Genomic DNA, 21,100 nt, shown 5'->3' with positions numbered 1-21,100 from the left:
TTCTTTGTCCTTGGGATTCTCCAGGCAAGAATACTGGAGTGGATTGCCATTTCCTTCTCCAGGGGATCTTCCCAAATCAGGGTTTGAACCTGGGTCTCCCACATTGCAGGCAGATTCTTTACCATCTGAGCCACCAGGGAAGCCTCTTCATACATTAGAAAGTAATGTATGAAGGATAGTAGTAGAAAAAGAATGAAAAGTCAAAATGAGATCAGGAGGATTTTGATCATTTAAACAGAGAATCTGGAACTTTGATAAATGGTGGGATGTAACTGCAACAGAAAATAATCATGATAGTCATTTAGAAAAATTACTCTGGTGAAGTGAACTGGAAGAAAGACTAGAGATTGGAAGACCTGTTGTGAAACTTCATCAGGAATCAGATAGAAACATAATGAAGCCCTGTTAACATTAGGAATGGAAAGCATGGGAGAACTCCAAGAACTGTAAAAGTAGAATCAGTGAGACTTAACAAGATTGCTTGTTTAAGAGGAGGGAATGATTGAAGATGGCTTGGATGTTTTGAGTGTGATAATGATAGTGACATTAACATCAGATAGTGAGTTCTGATGAGAACTCCTGTTATTCTAGCAACCCCTCACTTCAGTTACAGCTGCTCTTTATCTTCATTGGGATTGCTAGGCCTTTGACCGTGTTGTTTTCTTTTTAATCTGATGCCCTTTTGCCTCTCTTTGTTCTTAACACATCCCCAAACTCTGTTCTCTGTTGTTTTTCTACTTTGTTCTAGAAATCTTAGCCCCAGTAAAGTCTTAACTATTCATTTTCTCCATTTTTACAGTCAGGATATAGAGTGCTACTGGAGGTATTTATATAGCCTGGGTCTTCCCTGGAGACTTAGTGATAAAGAACCCGCCTTCCAATACAGGAGATGTGGGTTTGATCCCTAGTTCAGGAAGATCCCCTGGGGAAAGAAATGGAATCCAATCTAGTATTCTTGCCTTGGAAATCCCATGGACAGAGGAGCCTTGTGGACTATAGTCCGTGGGGTCACAAAAGAGTTGGACATACACACACACACACAAAAAAGAGTTGGACACAACTTAGTGACTAAACAACAACAACAACAATGATTTGGTATCACCCTTTGATTTCTAGTATTAGCTAGGCTCTCAGTAGTACCCAAACATCTTTATGTCACTAGTCTCCTTCCTCACTCATTGCCACCAGGATGTATTCTAAAATTCTTTTTTGTAACTTAAACATTTTCTTTTTCTAGCCACTTCCCTTACTGTCAGAGAAAACACATACCATCTATGGAAGCTTTCTCTGCTTTCTAAACTGCACTCATCTTTTTTGCAGGCGGGTGGTGGGGGGCTATACTACATGGCTTTTGGGGATCTTAGTTCCCCAACTAGGGATTGACTCTTGGTAGTGAAAACATGAATTCCTAACCACTAGACCATCCTGATAAATTGCACTCATCCTGAATTCTTAGCCTGTTGAAGATGTGACTCTTCCATCCAGGGCTACTGTTTCTAACTTGTTCTTATATTCCATTATCCTTCTGCTTTTTCAGGAAACTTACTTTATTACTTAGGTGTTCTATATCTTCAGACTCTCTCTACTAAGCTCTTTTGTAAATTGTTCAGATATATCTGATCTTTAAATAAAAAATAACATTTCCCCTATCTGATACCTTTCATTGGCCACTATTATGCTATGATTCTCTTGCCTTTCCTTCCCAGCAGTTTCTAGATGGAAAGCAGTACACATGTAGAAGCTAGTGTTTAGTAACGGTAAATGACGCTGGTAACTTTCAAGATAAACCTTAACCTGTCACATGAGGTCTTTGGACCTTGCCTAGTTTCTCTTCAGCTTCAATTTTTTGTTGTTTTCTTTCATGTTTTCTATGTTCCAGGCATGAAATAGCATAGCCAACTTCCTGAATGTACTATATGTATATGCTCTTTCAAGTTTCATGCCTTAATACTTTTTCTTTATTTTTTCATAACTGTTTTGTTGAGGTGTAATTCAAATACCATACAATTAACCTATTTCCATTGTGTACTTCACTGATTTTTAGTATATTCAGAGTTGTGTGTCTGTCACAACAATCAGTTTTGAAACCTTTTCATGATCCTCCCAAAGAAACCTTGTGCCCATTAGTAGTTTCGAGTTCCCTCCACATCTGCTCTCCAGCCCTATGCAACCACTTGTCTACTTACTGTTTCCATAGGTTTTCCTGTTCTGGAAATTTCATATAAATGTAATCATGCAGTATGTAGTCTTTTGTGACTGACTTCTTTCCATAATATTTTTAAGGTTTATCTATGTTGTAGCCTGAATCAATACATTATTCCTTTTTATGACAAAATAGTATTCTGCTGTATGGATATACCATATTTTGTTTACCCGTTCATCAGCTGATGGACCTTTGGTACTCTTTACTTTTTGACTACTATGAATAATGCCGTGATGAATATTCCTGTGCAGTATGTTTTCATTCTTCTTAGATATGTAACTGAGAATAGCATTGCTGGATGATATGATAACTCTATGTCTGACTTTTTGAGGATCTGCCAAACTATTTTCCAAAGCAGTTATACCATTTTATAATCCTACCAGCAGTGCATAATGTTTCTAGTTTTTCCTTATACTTGCCAATACTTTTTTTAAAATCTTTTTTTTATTATAGCCATCATACTGGATATGAAATTGTATCTCATTTCTCTAATTAATAATGACATTGAGTGTATTTTTATGTGCTTATTTGACATTTGCATGTCTTAAGAAATGTTCATTTTTAAATGGATTATTTGTCTTTCTACTATTGAATTATAAGAGTTCTTTGTATATTTTAAAGGTGAGTCCCATATCAGATACATGATTTGCAAATATTTTCTCCTGTTCTGTGAATTATCTTTTTACTTTCCTGGTGATATTCTTTGAAGCACAAGAGTCCTTAATTTTGACGAAGTCCTCTTTATTTTTTCTTTGGTTGCTTGTGCTTTGGTGTTATATTTAAGAAACTATTGTCAGGCTTATTAAGATTTGCCACTGTGTTTTCTTCTAAAAATTTTATAGTTTGACCTTTTACGTTTAGGTCCTTGATCCTTTTTTATTTACTCTGTGTGTGTGTATGTGTGTGTGCATGCTGTAAAGTGGGGATCCTTTTATCCCCATCCTTTTATATGTGGATATCCACTTGTCCCAGCACTGTTTGTTGAAAAAAAACTATTCTTTCCCCACTGAATTGTTTTATTTCTGGACTCCTTAATTTTATTCCACTGTTCTATTGACTGTTGCATACTTTTTCTAACTTCTGTTTAGAATACCTTATCTGCCACCTCCACCTGGCAAATTTCTATTCCAAACCAAAAGCCTACTTTTCTTCAGCAGATCTTGTGCATAACTCTGCATACTTATAGCATAGTGCTCATCGCATTTTTGTGATAGTTTATATATATATATATTTATAACTCTGTATCCTTTAGTAGTTAGTAAGCTTTTGGAGGGTCAAGACTGAACCTTTTATATCTGAATCCCAAAGCTTTAGCACAGTGCCTGGCATATAGTATGCTATTAATATATTTATTAGGAGAAACAATAGGGTCAGTATTAAATTTTGTTTTGACTGTGGTCATTTCTAGGTGTTGTCAGGATATCCAGGGGCTACTACTCAATAGGCATTTTTATTTATTAATTGAAATTTGCTTGTACCTTTCTTTTTTTATTTACTCATTTGTCATATATTTACTGGATGCCTCTCATTTGCATGGCTCTGGGGAGGCAGCAGTAAGCAGAACAACACCCTGCACTTGGAACGCTTTCCTTCTAGTAGGGGAAACAGACAATATACAGATTGTGTGAAACAGTTGACAATAAAACAAGCAAAGAAATCCGGAAATTTAAGGGGAGGTAGAGACTGGCAATTGGAGAAGGCAGTGGCACCCCACTCCAGTACTCTTGTTGGGAAAATCCCATGGAAGGAGGAGCCTGGTAGGCTGCAGTCATGGGGTCTCTAAGAGTCAGACACGACTGTGCGACTTCACTTTCACTTTTCACTTTCATGCATTGGAGAAGGAAATGGCAACCCACTCCAGTGTTCTTGCCTGGAAAATCCCAGGGACGGGGGAGCCTGGTGGGCTGCCATCCATGGGGTCGCATAGAATCAGACACGAGTGAAGTGACTTGGCGGCAGCAGCAGCAGTGACAGAGACTGGCAGTAAAGACTTCAGAATCATCCTCAAAAGGTGATACTTGAAAATATATTGAAAATATATAGGAACGGATGGAATCACCAAGAGATTGAACATATAAAAAGAAGATTCGGAGGAAAAAGATGTCTAAAAGATAGAAAAACCAGAAGAGTAGAATCCTGGACATTAAGGGAAAAGAGAAGGCAGAATGATGAAGGAGAATTAAGCCTAAAAAAGAACCGTCAGTTCTAGTTGTTAGACAGTCATTAGTCTTAAGGTTAAATTTCAGGGGAATTGCTGGAGCCAGGTTTTAAAAGATTGAATGCTAAAACTTTTTGAAACAATTGAAACTGTGCCATTGTTTTTTTCCTACTCCTTAATGTTGTATCCATAATGAAAAATTAATGTATGTGTTTAAATGTTATTCATCCCTGTACTTATCCCTGTGGGGGCTGCTTTTTTTTTTCCCCTCTGAGGGACCTGATTACTTACTCCATAAAGAATCTCTCAGGCTTGTTAGCCATTTGATTTCTTTCAGTTTGAAAGCCTATATAGCTTTTTAATTCCATCATTTCTTCTATCTAAATGTGTTAATCTTGTGTTATAAATCATTTGATCATTTATATAAATGGTTGCCCTGTGTACATATAGAGAATTGAATATAATCAGCTAATGTGTAACATTTGTTTTTAATAGTGACAGAAATGTTGGTAAACGTTCTGAGTATTTGCTCTGATGATGAACTTATGACTGAAGGCGAAGACCAGTTTGATGGTATGACTATTTATTTTACTGTTTTTTATTGTGAAGTGGTATTGTTTAACTGCCCAGTTTCAACATACTCTTGTAAATTATAGTCATTGCTCTCAAATGGCTATACTATTTGATAAGTGACAAGTCACTTTTTTAAGATATTATTTAAGACTTTAAAACAATTTTAGTGATTTTTTTTTTCTGTTGATATGGGGAAGAAAATGAATTTTGGAAAGGGGGAAATTTGAAAGAGAACAGAAGGAAAAGAAAATTGAAGTGCTAAAAGAATGTGGTTCTTCATGAATATGGACACTACTTAGAGAAGGGAGGATAAAAATGCTTTTTGTTTCATTGGTACTATATTCTTAGTGCATCAGAAATATACCTGAGTGCATAGTGGTGTTGTCACTTCTTTTCAAAAATCAAAATAAGCTGTTCCCAATTTTGAGTGGTTATGGTTTAAGAAACTTCTTGTTAGTTTAGTTTGAGGTTCAGAAAGCCCTTTTTTTTTTTTTTTCATAGAAACAAAGTTATACATGGCTATTAGTTCTTATGTAAGACAGCCAGCCTGTGTATCTAATGCACATTTGTAGTATAAACTACTAGAATAGAAGCGAATTTACTTTTCTTTTTATGTTTTGAAGATCTTATTTAGAACTTAAATATTTATTGAGTTAATTAACTGGATAAACAAAAAATATAAACAATTTATAAGCTGAAAACTCTTTATTTCCTTCCATATACCCCTCACATCTTTGTTGCAGCATGTTTTTCATAGTTTTAATCAGTATATAAACGTTGCCATGTGTTAAACATGGTCTACGTACTTAGTGGTAAAATTAGACACCTGCATATTTTTATATATTACTATACCATAACCTTTGTAGTTAATCTTAATGTTGTTTGGCATTTGGGTTGCTTCAAATTATCTCTATTATGAATAGCATGCAATAAACATAGTCATACAATAATTTTAATTTTCCTTCTTGGAATAAATTTCTTGAAGAAAATTACAGAGTTAATGAGTATGAAGAATTTTAGCTTCATTATTTTAGCTGTGAACTGCCAGATTACATAAGAATTGGACCAATATGAAGTGTTCCTAGCAATGAATCCATAGACCTATTTTTTTCACAGGCCCACCTAATTGGGTTTTGGTCATTTTTACTTATTTTAATTGATGGCTATACAGAAGTAAGTTACCGTTGGCTTAATTTTTGTTTATTTGAATTGTAATGATGCTAAGGAAGAAATCTGCTTTACTAGCTGCGTAAACTTCCTCTCAGGTGACCACTTAACAAGTAAAATCTGAATAAAGCTATTTAGAAATATCTTTACTTACAAACAGGTTCAGTTCTTAAAACACTGTTTTAATTCTGTTTGTTCAAAGTACAGAGTGACTATATACACATGTCTGCTGTTGCCATCTGTTGGTGGCAGGCAGCGAGTGCTTTTACTCTGGCTTATAGTTTCATTAACTGAAATAAATTAACTTATATTAGTTCTCTTTTGGGAGATAATAAGCTTCAAAGAGTAGTATTTAGTTTTCCTTATTTTAATTCTCTCTTTCTGATGTTTTGTAGAAAAGTTTTTAGTTCTAACATATTTCATCATCTGTCTTTTCCATAGAATTTTTAAATAGTTTTAATTAAATATTTATTTTCCCTGTTCTGCTACCATTGTTGTAAGATTAGTTCTAGGTTTAGATTCTAGTTCACAGTGTTATAGATACTGATATAATGATCAATAATATAATGAAATAATTTTTGTGCATATCCCACTAATTTTTTTCAGTAGAGTTTTTTTGTTAATATCAAATTCTGTGAACTATCCAGTAAGAGTTTTTTTTTATTGTTCATAATATTTTTTATTATTATTTTGATATCCATGAATCAGTAGTAATAACCAATTTTTTATTTCTAAAAATAAATTTCAAAAAAATCTTTATTTTCTTTTTTAGCCTGGCTGGTGGGGGCGTGTATCAATTTTATTTGTACTTCTAAAAGAACCAGTATTTGATTTTGTTGATTTTTCTCTGTTGTTTTCTTGGCTTGAATTTCATTGATTTCTGCTCTTCATTTTATAGTAGGAGTTTTAATTGGCATTACATTCTATCTATATCTGAATCTAGAAAGTTTTTTAAAAATAATGTATAATTTTCTAAACTAAGATAAAATTTTTTTGCCCTATATAGTTAATTCATTTACTATAATTATTCCTTTGAGTATATTTAGTATATCATCATTGTATTTAAAATTATGTGTTTTTTTCTTTGAAAAAATCTGTTATTACCAAGTTAAATTAATATTTCACTATTTTGTATTCTAATTACTCTTGCAACTGGTATCTCTCTTAATGTATTTTCTAACTGTATAATTATATATTTTGGGGTTTATCTTACGTTCAACAAGTTGGATCAGCAGAATTACCTCCTACGATAATTTTTATTTTGTTTTCCATAACTTTAAAAATGTCATTTGCATAAGGCTGATACTGTTATTTTCTACATTTTTATCCTTTATTTCTCTTTAAAAATTTGAATCTTAAAAAATTTGAATCAATAGTGTTAAATAGAAGTAGTGACAGGTGATCCTTTAGTCTTCTCTGTAATAAAAAGGAAAAAATTTCTCTGTTAAGTCTAATATAGTACTTGGTTTAGATATAGACGATTTATATGAAGATAGACACAATTGTCAGAGAAGGCAATGGCACCCCACTCCAGTACTCTTGCCTGGAAAATCCCCTGGAGGGAGGAGCCTGGTAGGCTTCAGTCTATGGGGTCGCTAAGCGTCAGACACAACTGAGCGACTTCACTTTCACTTTTTACTTTCATGCACTGGAGAAGGAAATGGCAATCCACTCCAGTGTTCTTGCCTGGAGAATCCCAGGGACCGGGGAGTCTGGTGGGCTGCCATCTCTGGGATCGCACAGAGTTGGACACGACTGAAGTGACTTAGCAGCAGCAGCAGACACAATTGTCTTTGGGAATTCAACCACGAATAAATATAAATTTTTATTATATTCCTTCTAGTGAAATTTATGCATTTTATCAATATTTTTTCTATCAATGAAAAATTATACTTATTTATCAACTTGTTATATCATTCTTACACTCCAGAGGTGAATCAAATTTGATCATTAAAAAGGCACTGTAGTTAGTGAAAAGGATCGGTGGTTCAGATGTCTTGGTGCTACCATTATACTAGCTGTGTAATCTTAGGAAAGTAACCTAACTTCTCAAAATCTTCTCTTCCATAGGTTGAGGGAATAGAGAGGATGAAAACTCTTCCTCACTCTTCAAGTAGTTTTAAAAATTGGGAAGTACCATTTATGGGCTTTCCAGGTGGTGCTAGTGGTAAAGAATCCTCCTGCCAATGCAGGAGACTCAGATTTGATCCCTGGGTCTGCAAGATCCCCTGGAGGAAAGCATGGCAACCCACTCCAGTATTCTTACCTGGGAAATCCCACAGACAGAGGAGCCTGGCAAGCTACAGTCCGTAGGGTCGCAAAGAGTCAGACACGACTAGGCATCTGAGCACAAGCGCCGTGTTTGACAGTGTTTCTCTGGGAAAATACACTGAGTTCCAACTTGCATACTAGAAATAGATCTCCCTTCACTGCCAACTTAGCAGGTGCAGTTACTTCACATTGCTTCACCTTTGCACTACCAAGTGTTAAGAGTAGGGACTCCAAGAAAGTTTTGAGGATATGCATCTGGGAGTTTGTCTAGGAACAAGAGTGATTTGAAGGAGAAAGAACCTTGAGTAATGGAGGAAAGGAAAGGAGTTTAGGATAGACACTAGGGTGGGTTGGGAAAAGAGCTACTGGAGCTACATTTGTTTCCCTTTCTTATTCATATCCCCTTATTTCTTCCCCTCGACTCCATGTTTTTTCCTTTCCTTTGACCAGGATAACATGCCTTCTGTCCTCTCCTCCTTTTCCTGTTCAGCAGTGAAACTATGCTGTGGATTGAGCCTGCAGAGAAACCTGATTTAGGAAGAAAACTTATTGAGTTGGGGATTGCTGTGGAGGCAGAATAAGAGTTTAGCTTTTCTATGGGGAAAGGGGAAGAGTAGGATTGGAGATTTCTGAGTGGGAGGAAGAGAAGAGTAGTTTTTGCATATTCAAGGCCAAAGGAATGACTCTTTCTTCTTAAGTGATGGACTTTGGTATTCTGTATTGTTTAATATGCCTGTGGGTTTATTTTTGAAGGCAAAAATTTGCAGAAATATATGACATTTGTATATGCATATAGCATTCCTTTTAGAGGTATTATGTAATCATAAAGGGAATTTTTGAAGACTGATTTCTATGATATTTAGAATGAATACTGTTTCTTTCAGTTATATTTGTCTTGAGTTTGGTAAAGGAAATAGATAACCCATATGTGTTATAGTTTTACTAAGCTAAAACTTTGCATTTCCTGTAATGGAATCATGTATGTCAGCATTACAATGGAAAGCTCAAATGAAACGTCTCTGCTGCCTACTCTTAGAGCTATTACTTGTTGAAACAGTCTGTTGCTATTTGTGTAAAAAGATGTCCCTCAAACTCCCAGATTGGATTGGGAACAGATAGCACATACTGTTGATCCTGAGTATGTGCAAAAGTTCCACAATTCTGATTTAAAGAAATTGTAGGCTTTTGTTATAATGGAGTGTGGGAGGCTTAGCGTTTTCTTTATTGGGAGTGGGTAAGGTTTTTCACCGAGGTAGTTTATAAAGTTACCTACATTTCTCTGTGTATGCTACAGATTTTGCAGATTTGGTGTCCTTGAAGAACCACATGAGTTTGTATCTCATTTGTGTCATTACCTTTCACTTAACATACTTCCATGGATGACACATTTCCTTAGGGGTATTAATATAAATGTGCGATTGTTGTTAGCACAGTCTTTTATCAGTCTTATGTGTTTTCACGTGTTTTTTTCTGTCCCTAATTTGTCTACTTTCATCAAATATTATAGTCATTCTGTCCATAATTTCTTCTGAACACATATCTTTTAAGAAATCTTTCCTTTAGAGCTCTACCCAGTGGCATCCCTCCTTATTTGCCAGATCTACAGTACTACATTTTTCAAATTTCAAGTATGAGGGACTCCATTTTTCTCCCTTTCTTTCTACATTCATTCTTCAGTACCACTGCCAAGTTAAATCTCTATCTTTTTATTTGTCTCAACCACCTTTTCTCCATCATTCACTTCCTTTTTTCTGGACTCTCCATCTGAAGAACGGCTCATATATGGCAATAAAAAAGGTACAGACCAGACAGAGTAACATCGTTTTGAAATATGACTTCATAAGTTATTCTCATGTCCATGTAAGTTAGTGCATTCATTGAGTATATTTATGCAGAGTCCTCTGGGCCTTGTGCAAATTTAGTTTAAGTTTTATCTAAGTTAGAATTTGATGTTTTTAGAAGTCATATTCCAAGATATCTGTCTTTCTGTGCATGGAAATATTTTTCCCTCTTTTTCATTCCTCTTGTTTTAAAATTTCATTCTTTTGCTTATTTGTAATGTTTTGTACTCTTCCCTGCATGACTAGGGTGTTTGATTGTCTGTCTTATTCCCCAAAGTAATTTTACTGTGGACATTTACTTTAATATTATGCATGATGTGTTTGTAGACTGATTTAAAATCCTGATTTGTAAAGTGTTTTTATATTCCAGTGAATTTTTAATTTGAAATAAGTATAGTTTACATATCATTCAGTTTTATAGATATAATTAAAGCTGAAAATATGAATGTATCTCCTTACAGCCATCCTCCCCTATCCCCATACTCCTCTCCTCCAGTCTAACTAAAAAATTCCATCAATTTTAAAACAAAGTATCTATATTAATTTATTTGAAGAGAATCAGATTTATCCTTATGTCCTTGGACGAGATACTTAGTAAAGTTAGTTTCTTTGTCTATAAAATGAGGAAATTGAGTTTTGCAGTATCTCGAATGTCTCTTCAAATTCTAATATTCTGTGATTTTGAAACTTTAATTAATTTTTCGGCATTTTAAAAATACCTGTGTAATACCATGGTACCCACACAATTTCGGATTTGTAAAAGCTGTAGCTTCATTGCTCATAGTATTACCCTGAGAGCATCATAAACATGGTTGTGCAACCTGTTTTCTCTAAAATATGTCCTTTGTTTTCATCTTTGAAATTTCTTTTTCTGTTTACTTAACAGTAAGGTCCAGTCACCATCTTAGTTTTTAATTTTATGTACTTGTGGACTGCTTGAATTTTAAATGAGATGCTATAGCTCAAAAGACTGGTGGTTGTTCAGACCTCCATATACCTAAGGTCCCTTTTGGTCTAGTGTCTTTAGCCTTTCCTTAACCTTCTCCTCAACTATGGTGCTTCCATATGTGCGTTGTCATCATGTTGAAGCACCATTCTAAGGAACCACACTCTTGGGTCCAGAGTGATTCTAGTTGCTATATATGAGATAACAGGACGGAGATTGTTGTTCTTTCTGGAGGCCATGGGAAGGAAGATAACAGCCTTTGAGTCTTTTTTCAGGCATATATTCAGTTATTTTGATATATCCTCTTCTGTATCGGTGATAGGAAGTACAGTTAACCCTTTGGAGATGAAGCATTAGTGATTCTTCAGCCATGTTTTTTGGGGAGTCTTTTCACATTGTCACTCTCCTTATGTCATACTCACCTAGGGATGTGAAAGCTTGTATGTATTTGCATGACCTTAAAGGACTTCTAGTCAATGAAGTTGAGATTTACATTGTTGAAATGTGGGTATGGTTCTTAGTTCTGGGTCACGGGCCCAGTAGTCACTTCATATCACATTTTCAGACCAAATTCAAGCAAGGAAGCTTCTTTTGTCATAGTATGATGGCATATTTCGAGCCTGCATGTCAAAGGCTTTTATGTTAACCAAGCAGAAGGCTATAGGCTATTACCAGTTCTAGTCTGCTAGTCTGCATGCTGTGGGCTCTCATGAAAGTTAAACAGACTGTAGGAATGTTACCATTTTTTTGTCGTCTGGTTTGTGGTACGGGTTGGACTTTAGTTTCTTTTCCATTGCTCTTTTACTCATTAGTCAGTAGTGTGAGAGTCAAAGTTGTGGATTACTTTTCATTTGTATTTGTATCAGATCCCAATATTAGACCAGTGCTGAGCTAAACATTGAAGGAGAAGCTTTTTGGCATGAGTTCATCTAGTCTCCATGTGAGCTGGTGGCAGGGGGCTTGGTGTTGGTTCAGATGACCGTGTAACAGGCTAATAAGATGGTATAAGTATGGATGCCCTAAACTTGAGTCTTTCTTTCTATTTATTCCATTGAAAGTAGGTTCAGCTGCAGCCCGGAAAGAAATCATAAGAAATAAAATTCGAGCAATTGGCAAGATGGCAAGGGTCTTCTCTGTTCTCAGGTAATGATACATTTTTCCAATGATTTGTTTTGCAGAAATCACTTTTATTGTGCTTTACTACACATAGTGTCCTGTTGGATATCTAAAAACAATATAGTAGCATTCTTTCTGTAAAGAAGTTGTGTATTTACATGTTGAAAATGGGAACACAAGTCTCTTTGAAATTAGCATTTTTGACCCCTTGATTGTTATTGCTCACCTTTGGTATCTCTTATCCTTCTGTGATGGAACTAGTAGATCTGTATCTTGAAGATTAGAGCAGAATAAGAAGGAGGGGGCACTTTTTAGAGTGTTCCTGATGAACTTGCTCATCTATAAAGGAACTCCTTTATGCTGGAGCCCCAAATTGTCTTCCTGGGGTTAATTCAGGAAGACCAGGTTTAAGAGTGCATGCGAATGAGTCTGCTTATATCAGACATTTTATCTTTAAAGTGTATGAAATACCATATTTTCTCAATTTTACAATACCTATTGCTGTTTATACCTATCTCACATATATTTAATAAAACTTATTAGGAAAAACAATATATGTCTCAGCTGCATAGCATACCCTCATATCTGAAACATTTAGAATGTGGAAAAATGTGTATCTTGGAATTGAGGAAAATATAGTAATAGCAGCAAATGTCGTAAGCTATATGCATGGCCTTCATCTGGGCCCCGTTCCCTCTTTTTAACTAGGAACTTGTTGGAAGTCTCTGATCTTTGTTATATCTCTCTGCTCTAGGGAGGAGAGTGAAAGTGTGCTGACACTCAAGGGCCTGACTCCCACAGGGATGTTGCCTAGTGGAGTGTTGGCTGGAGGACGGCAGACCCTGCAAAGTGGTAATGATGTTATGCAACTTGCTGTGCCTCAGATGGACTGGGGCACACCTCACTCTTTTGCTAACAATACACATAATGCATGCAGGGAATTCTTTCTGCTTTTTAGTTCTTGTCTCAGCAGCTGACACAAGCAGAATACTGTATGATAGGTAGTGTCTGATTAAGAACCTGACCAGGGCAGAAAATTGATAGAATCAGTATTCTTTTCAGTTGAAAATAATGATCAGTCTCTCAGCTTTTCATGAAATGATATGGGAGTAACTCATATCATAATGTCTGAAATATTTATTAATTTGTCTAATGCACCCTTTTCTTTTTAAAGCCTCAGTTTCAGAATGTGAATCAGGATATTCATATTACTTAAAATGGAAATGTAATTCCAAGTTTCTTATTTTTTATCTTTTTAATTTATGTAATTGTATTAGACTATGCTTATATTTTCAGATGTTAATTTTAGAATTAACAATCTGCTTGAGCCCCAGAACATTACTTATGCACTTCACTTGCCAAAACATTTGTGCAAGGTTTTGTACCCTGGTAAATGATGCCAAAGTTTGTTTTCTGTGGTGTTTGTCAAATGTTCTATGTATAATTGACTGTCTGTAACATGCTGTTTCCTTCCTCTGCAGATGTAGCTGCTTTCCTAAATCTGTCTGTCTTTCTTTAGGTTAGCTGTATGTCTGTAAAAGTATGTTAAATTAAATTACTCTATCAGGCACTTTATCTGTCTTGATGTAGAGGCAACTTTGTAGCACCTTGTTTTAAGGTTTGCTGCATTTGTTGCTGTGCTTTGTGCATTCTAAACGTGAATGTAACATTAGATATTAAGTCATTGTTATAAGGGGTTGAATTTAAATCTTGTAAGTCAAAATTGAAAGGGTGTTATTAAGTGTGCCTTTATTTTGCATGAAAATAAAAAGAATTATACGTAAAGCATTCCTGTAATCTGGCTCATTGAATATTTTATACTAAGAAAAACAAGGTTTTTTTGGCGTAAATATTTGTGTAAATACTGGATTGACTTTCTGAAAGCCCATTACAGCTTAAGTAGAAGAAAGTGATATGAATGTTATAGTCTATACACAGTAACTCCAAGTCTAGATTTCTTTCCTTTTTGGTTGGAAAGCAGAAAATGTGATATGTAAAGCCTTACTTTATGTTTTATTGTAACCACAGCCCTCCAAGGGTCATTGTTGTATTAAGACAGGAAGCAACAGATCTGATGTTTTCCTTAGTGATGATTGACAGTATCTTTTTGGTGTTGTAGTTAGTCAATTTTTTAAGGCAAAAAAACAGGAAGGTTTTAATTTTTCAATAAATTTAAATTAGATTGACTTTTCGTAATTTCATTTCACTTAGTCTCATAATAAATGCTTAAATAAATAAATAAAAAGAATTTTTTTCTGTAGACAAATAATTTCTACTTGTAGCCTATACATGTTCTATTTATATGTTATTGTGTTGTCTGCTACCACCACTGGTATATGTGAGATATACAAGTATGTTTTGAAATTATAACTTCAAATTTTCATTTTGAACAAGATTTTTTTTTATTTAAAAAAATGTGCTTTGATTCTCTTTATATTTCTTGCCTTTCATTTTTCTTATTATGTTATAAGCATTAGGCAAATTAGCTAAAAAGAATTTCATTAAAACAAATTAAGATCTTAAACATTCAATAAATCTAGTAATAGAAAAGGGTGAATTTCAGTTTAGCTTGAAAATTGTTGTACACTTCCTCCTGTTTGTTCAGAAAAGGAAAAAAAAACCCAGAAGGGTCTCATACTTAAATAAATCTAAACTACAGTCATCTCTCAGTTGTTCTTGGATATAATATTACTTTTATGTAGTATCCACAACAAACCTTTTCAGATTTTGCAATTAGCACCTGCTAATTACATGCTTTGTTGATAGCTCAGCACTTCTGTTTATTCATAATTTGCATGCAGCCTGAAGCTCAGTCTTCCAACTTTAAAATCACCCCCAACTTCAGGGAAGGATTGAAAGAGGGCTTTACCGAGATACTGTCTATTCCTGGCATAGAGTGAGTTACTGGATAGTGCTGAGCTTAAGGGGTCCAATTTGGGAGACTAGATAGCTCCACAGCTCTGCCAGCAATGAATCTTGATAGTGTGGTTTAACTATTTGATTGAAGTTATTTCTCTAGCATGAGTAGACCCATTTTGAAACAACAAAACTCATACAGAAGTAGTATCGCCTGTGTGGTTTTTAAAAATTTATGTAACATTTAAAATTTTTAATAGACATGATGAACCCTTATGTGAATAATGGAGAGCTAAGTATTGCAAAAAGAAAGTTTTAAAATTCTGAGACCTCTTTCCTGTTGTCAGAAAATTGAAATTGTCTTATCAATAACATTACAGTTAACTTATAGTATTTTTCAAGTGTTTTACAAACTGCCTAACTATCGGAGTAGGATTTGTTAATCATATTTTATGTTCATTTTCTTCTGGGAGTTTGATTGGGAGCTAGCCATTATAATACTGCCTTCACTAGGAACTTTATGAGTAAATATGTGGCCATCTGTGTTATAGTAAGGCCATTTCCTCTTGATCACTTATTCTTTGTAATACTGAGGAACACAGTTTGAAATAGCATTGTACTCAAACTTACTAAGGCCATGTCAAGATGCCCTGTAAAATTGAAAAAAATTGAGGAAAATTAGTGCTTTTCAGATAGAATTTTGCAATTATCAGATCTCTTTCTTCCCAGCTTAATGTGTACGCTTCAGATGATCTTTGAATTCTAAGCATTCAAGCTTGACATGGTGTGCAGTTTTGAGTGTGATGTATATTTTTGTGTTCTTAGAAGGATTTAGAAGCATTTAGAGGCCTTGGGAAAGAGCAGAGAATATAAATTGACCTAGAAAATGCTTTTACATATAAAAGTAAAAGCCCACAAAAGTATATTGTCAAGTTTTATAATTTGAAAAAGTTTTAACAGACTTTTTAAACTATTGATATACCCAAATAGGTACCAATTCTTATAGTAATATCAGTTTTTTAATTTATTACTATGTATAATACAAAGTATGAAATATTTCATGTAAAGTCATTTCTGTTACCACAAGTTCTTTAAAGCATACATTCTGGTAGGCACCTTATTTTCCCATTTAATTTGTAAATTATAAAGAAAATAGTCCATGTTTTGAAGAATAAGAATTCCAGGGATGATCCAATAGAGGTGGGTCAATTATACCAGTTTTCCGTGTGGACAAATTACAAGAGTATTTTACAAGCATACAGGGCTAGATTTTTTAAGTGGTGATTTGTACAGTGGGTATACAGTAAGTATATCTGCTTTAATTTGTAATATGATTTAGCAGTTAAGAAAAATTAATTCTTCCTTTACTCAGTGTTCATGTTTCTTTTGAGGGGGACCCCAATTTACTATCTGATTGAGATCTCCAAACTTATTTGATTTAGCCTTCTTTGATTCCTTAGATTTTTCAGTGTCCTTTCATATTAATAACTACTTTGGATAAAATTTGTCATTTTTAAATCATGTATACTGCTCAAAGGTCATTTTAGGAATAATTATTCTAATTGACCTTCTTGTAGAAAAAGCAAAATAGAAGAGATGGATGTTATTGTTATAAATATTCTGAGTTTGTATACTTTGGGTAAAGTGAAGAATTAAGACTTGGTAATATTATCAGACAATATTGTCCTCTGCAGTTTTTGGTCCTGTTCTTGAATGTGAGAGCTTCATACAGTTTGAATCCAGAATTGAGCCCAAAGAATTTTTGACTACAAAAAATATATGACTAAATATGTTGAAATTCTCTAAATAGGCCAGAGATAGGCTATATCAAGAATGCATTTTTCATTTATATGACTTAATATGTATGTCCATATCATGAAATGATTAGGATTTAATTGCCTGTAAGACCTCAGTTCTATCTCTTGATTCCTCTCTAGTTGGTAGATGGGCTTGAAAAGATAGATGCTCAGTAGCCTTTTTATCTTCAGTTAAGAATGCAAGATCTTATTATCTGAGGCAAATTTGGGTTCATGATACACTGAACATATATGGATTTTTTTTAAGGCTATATATGTTAATATCTTTAGATATTTGGAACACCAATGTTAGAATAGAAAGGAAGATCCTAGTAGATGAGCAGAGTACTTTTAGATTACCCACAAAGGATAGGACTACAAAACTGTTCTAGTTAGTGTAACTTACCAATTTTACTGCCCACAAATTTTATTTCATTGTCCTCTGAACATAGCAACTTCTGCAGCTTATGCTTCGCTCTATGAATTAGAAGTGACAGGAAAAGCATTGCTAGACTCCTTCTAGTTTATATCTTAGGGAACCAACTGGTGATAAGTGTTATTTCAGTTAGGCATGAAAGAAAAGAATTTCCTTCTGTTTGCTCTGCTACAATTCTACCATCATGGATTCACCCTAGAGAATTTCATAATTTCATCCTAGAGCTATCCTTGTGATTGTTATGGATGTGATATAATAAACATACTGAAAAATTCTAAGGCCATCAAAATACTGAATTCAAGATGGATAATTAATACTAGCATTTGCATGGATGCTGAGGTGTCTGTGTTTATAATAGGTCTATGTGTTCTGTGCATTGAGCGATGGTGTCTTAGTGCTGTGTGTAAACTGTGCTGTGTCAGGAATTGGGGGATTGGATGGGGTTCTCTAATATGGGTACTATATATGTTAAATTGTAAATGATGATGTAGTATGGGGTACTGTTATATTTTTTAAGTGATCATTGCCTTTTCTGCTGTACAATATGACCCTTCTCATCTCTCTCATTCATTTTGCATGCCTCTGCTCACTTCTGTACAGCCACAGTTGAGGCTATTGAGGCTGAAAAAGGTACGATCAGAGTCCTTACGCTGGGCAGAGATCTGTGGTGTGTGGGTGGGCATCAGAGAATGTCCTATGGGTGTGTCTTACTTCTAGCTTGCACAGCCCAAGATGAATCAGACTCACTGACTCATCAAGTTTAACAGTCGTATCTTCTTCTTCTTCTTTTTTTTTTAAATCACAAGGACTGATTTCCATAGTGACAATTTGTTTTTTTCCCTTTTCTAGTATAGTAATGAGACCAGCATTTAATGTTCCAGAATTCTTTAGAGTACAGCATGTTATGCTATAATATTACAGCATTTATAGTTGCAAATGAAGATCTGTTCCATATTTTGCATGATTCTTTGCTACTCAGATTTTTATATTCTTGAGTGAAATCCTCTCTAGATACAGGTTTGGTATTCCCGTGATAAAAAAATGATAAAGTCATTTTCAGTAATTCCCTTGAGAGTGCAGGAGCTGTCACTATGATTTTGTGCTGCAGTTTGGGCTGTTGTTTGCTGGTAATAGTGTATTCATGTGTATCATGTATTGACTTGGTAGTACACGTTGCTGAAAGCTTTGCTGCCCCAACCATTTATTTGGTTCACATGCACAGAGTTTTGAGTCTCAGGGATTGCATATTAAAGCAACTAGATCATAATCAATAGTATGGAAGTCTTTTCTATGCACATTTTAGTAATAGAGGATACATCACTCCAGATGAAGTGAATAAGAAACCATACCAGTTGAAAGAGGATTGCTGTCTATTTTGATTTGGGTTTCCAAAAAATAGGCGATGAATAGCTAGTGAATTAAGGAAAGCATCTCCTAAATATGGAACTCTAAATACTTTTTATTACCTACAAACACAGATCTAACTCCTGGAGGCATTTCCCACCTTTTTCATTTCATATTGGTGGTGATGGAGTGATGATACCTTGTCCTCCAAGGTGGTTCTAATTGCTAAATTGTAGCTTTATTTCTTTTCTCCTCCCGTGTTCTTGGTACAGATTTGTATGTCAAGGATTAACTTTGTTTAGCCTCCTCACTTGCCCCTATTCTTGTTGCTGTCTTACTGTGATAGCCACTGTTGATTTTAGAGCCTGAGGTAGGAGATAATTGATGAAGTAGGAGTCAGGCTGAGACCCTGAGACCATCGCCTGGAGATCTCAGGGTCAGGGGAGGGCTATTTTTGTGTCTTGTTTTTTTAAGGCTATGCTAACACTTGTCATCTATGAAGCTATCATGTTTATATTTAGGTTTCAATGTTTCATATTTTAAGGGGAAATCTGGAATGGGGATAGGCTTCAGTTTCAGTACAGTTTAAATGTTGCTATGTACAACTAATTTCTTTCTTCTTAAAAATCATTAATTATGTTTTTGAAATCTCAGAAATGTTTTTCAATTACTGACTTATCAAATTTGCATTTTGTTAAGCAATACGAGGATTCTCTCCACCACATAGAATCTGCAGTTTTGAAGAGGCAAAGGGTTTGGATAGGATCAATGAGAGAATGCCACCCCGGAAAGATGCTGTACAGCAAGATGGTTTCAATTCTCTGAACACCGCACATGCCACTGAGAACCACGGGACTGGCAACCATGGTGCCCAGTGACCCACGGCTTCCCAGGGACTCTCACATCTCGGGCCCCAAATGGACAGATCACCCGAGGAACTGGAGGGGTCGGCCAAGCTGACTGTCAATGTCACAGTCCCTCTGGAGAAACCATTGTGCTTTTGAGACCCCAGCCCCCTTCCTGGATGGAGGCTTGAGGGCCCTGGGACATGTGCTAACTGATAAGATTGGGTCATCGCTGCCAAGGTGGAGAGCAGTGAGCAAGGGGCTTGGGGCAATTTCCAGTGGAGGGCGACTGCACCTCCATTTATGCTTGTGGTTCACACATTTAAGTTTACAAATGAGATTTCTTTTTCCCCTCAGTAGAATTAGATTTTGTTTTTCAACCATAACTTCAAATACAATCCTAAGAGCTAATGTGGACTTTTTTTTTCCATGAAATGTCTTTAAAGGATGAATTAGCATGGTCTTAAAATACATTTCCGAGGTTACTAAGCTGTATTTTGAATTATGGGCAAAATGCTGAGAAACCCAGTTGGCATTTAAACAAAATGCTGACCTCAGGTCTATAGTTCTTAAATGTGGCTAATTCTGTAATATAGTCTTGGTATTTTTCAATTACGAATGCATAACCTATTTGTAGGCAGACTCTCTTACTTGAACACAAATCCAAAAACTAATTAGAATCTTTCTCGTCCAGATCTTTTGAGATTTAAACCCCACAGATTTAAGAAGAAAATCTCTAAATTTCAGAATTATGAAGAATTACAGAATTACTCATTTAAGGTACTTTAAAAAGAAGTTTGTACATTGTCAAAGTAATTTTAATTCAAATGATGTCTGTAAAACTTGACGTATTTTGTGTATGCATGTTTTAATTTTGCAGATATTTAATATATAGACCTATGATGTACAGGTACGACATGTATAGGTTACCTAGATGTTATGAGAAATTTTAGTTTATTGTGAGTACTCAAGTTGCTTATACAGCCACCAGGGCGATTTACTGCTGGCTTTCTATCGTTTTATGTTTTGATGCAAAGGAAATTTTAAAATGTTCTGGAAGTGTTTTGATTACGCAGTGCAGCACAGAAGCAATGGTTCTGTTCAGTCATTCAGATGTTAGTGGAAGCATAAGAGTCAAGACTGCATGTTGAACATTTTCTTTTGATAGTTACAGAACTGCTTGGTTAAACTAAATGGAACCATGTGCTGATTTTTCACAATTACTGGCCTGTATTGACTGCCACTGCAGTTTGGTATTTACCTTTCTTTTGGTGGCTCGCTTCCCTCATGCCCTGGAATACAACTCAGAGCTCCAGGCAGCGGAACCATCTATTGTTTGTTTGCCAGAAAGTGCACCCTGTATGGTCTCCTGTCTAAGTTGGAAATATTATGCATGTGCAGGACTATTCGAGTATTTTATAAACAGTAGCACACAATAAATTCCATGCATGGGCCGCTGCTCCTATCTCTGTGTTGGGTTTTATTTGGAAGATGTAGTCTGATTTGACCTTCTCCTACAAATCAGAAAATCCAGTTAATAGAATTGGG

At 35.2% G+C, this 21,100-nt stretch overlaps 1 protein-coding gene across 5 annotated transcripts in view; it reads left to right on the top strand.

The window, feature by feature from the left end:
• PPP3CB (protein phosphatase 3 catalytic subunit beta) overlaps positions 1-21,017 on the top strand; it is a 47,248-nt gene extending 26,231 nt beyond the window's left edge. For 2 of the 5 annotated variants that reach the window (XM_061161797.1, XM_061161802.1), the window contains exons 10-14: positions 4,857-4,934; positions 12,218-12,302; positions 13,030-13,127; positions 17,964-17,993; positions 19,407-21,017. In XM_061161797.1, coding sequence (XP_061017780.1) covers positions 4,857-4,934; positions 12,218-12,302; positions 13,030-13,127; positions 17,964-17,993; positions 19,407-19,585 — 470 coding nt within the window. In that variant the 3' untranslated portion in view covers positions 19,586-21,017. The remainder of the gene's footprint in view (positions 1-4,856; positions 4,935-12,217; positions 12,303-13,029; positions 13,128-17,963; positions 17,994-19,406) is intronic. The other 3 variants (XM_061161798.1, XM_061161801.1, XM_061161799.1) reach the window with 3 other exon arrangements.
• Positions 21,018-21,100: the final 83 nt, after the last annotated feature.

This window comes from Dama dama, chromosome 15 (assembly GCF_033118175.1).
Source record: "Dama dama isolate Ldn47 chromosome 15, ASM3311817v1, whole genome shotgun sequence".
NCBI classification, from domain to species: Eukaryota; Metazoa; Chordata; class Mammalia; order Artiodactyla; family Cervidae; genus Dama; species Dama dama.
The sequence above is the reverse complement of the archived record's forward strand: the minus strand, read 5'-3'. Positions and strand labels throughout refer to the sequence as shown.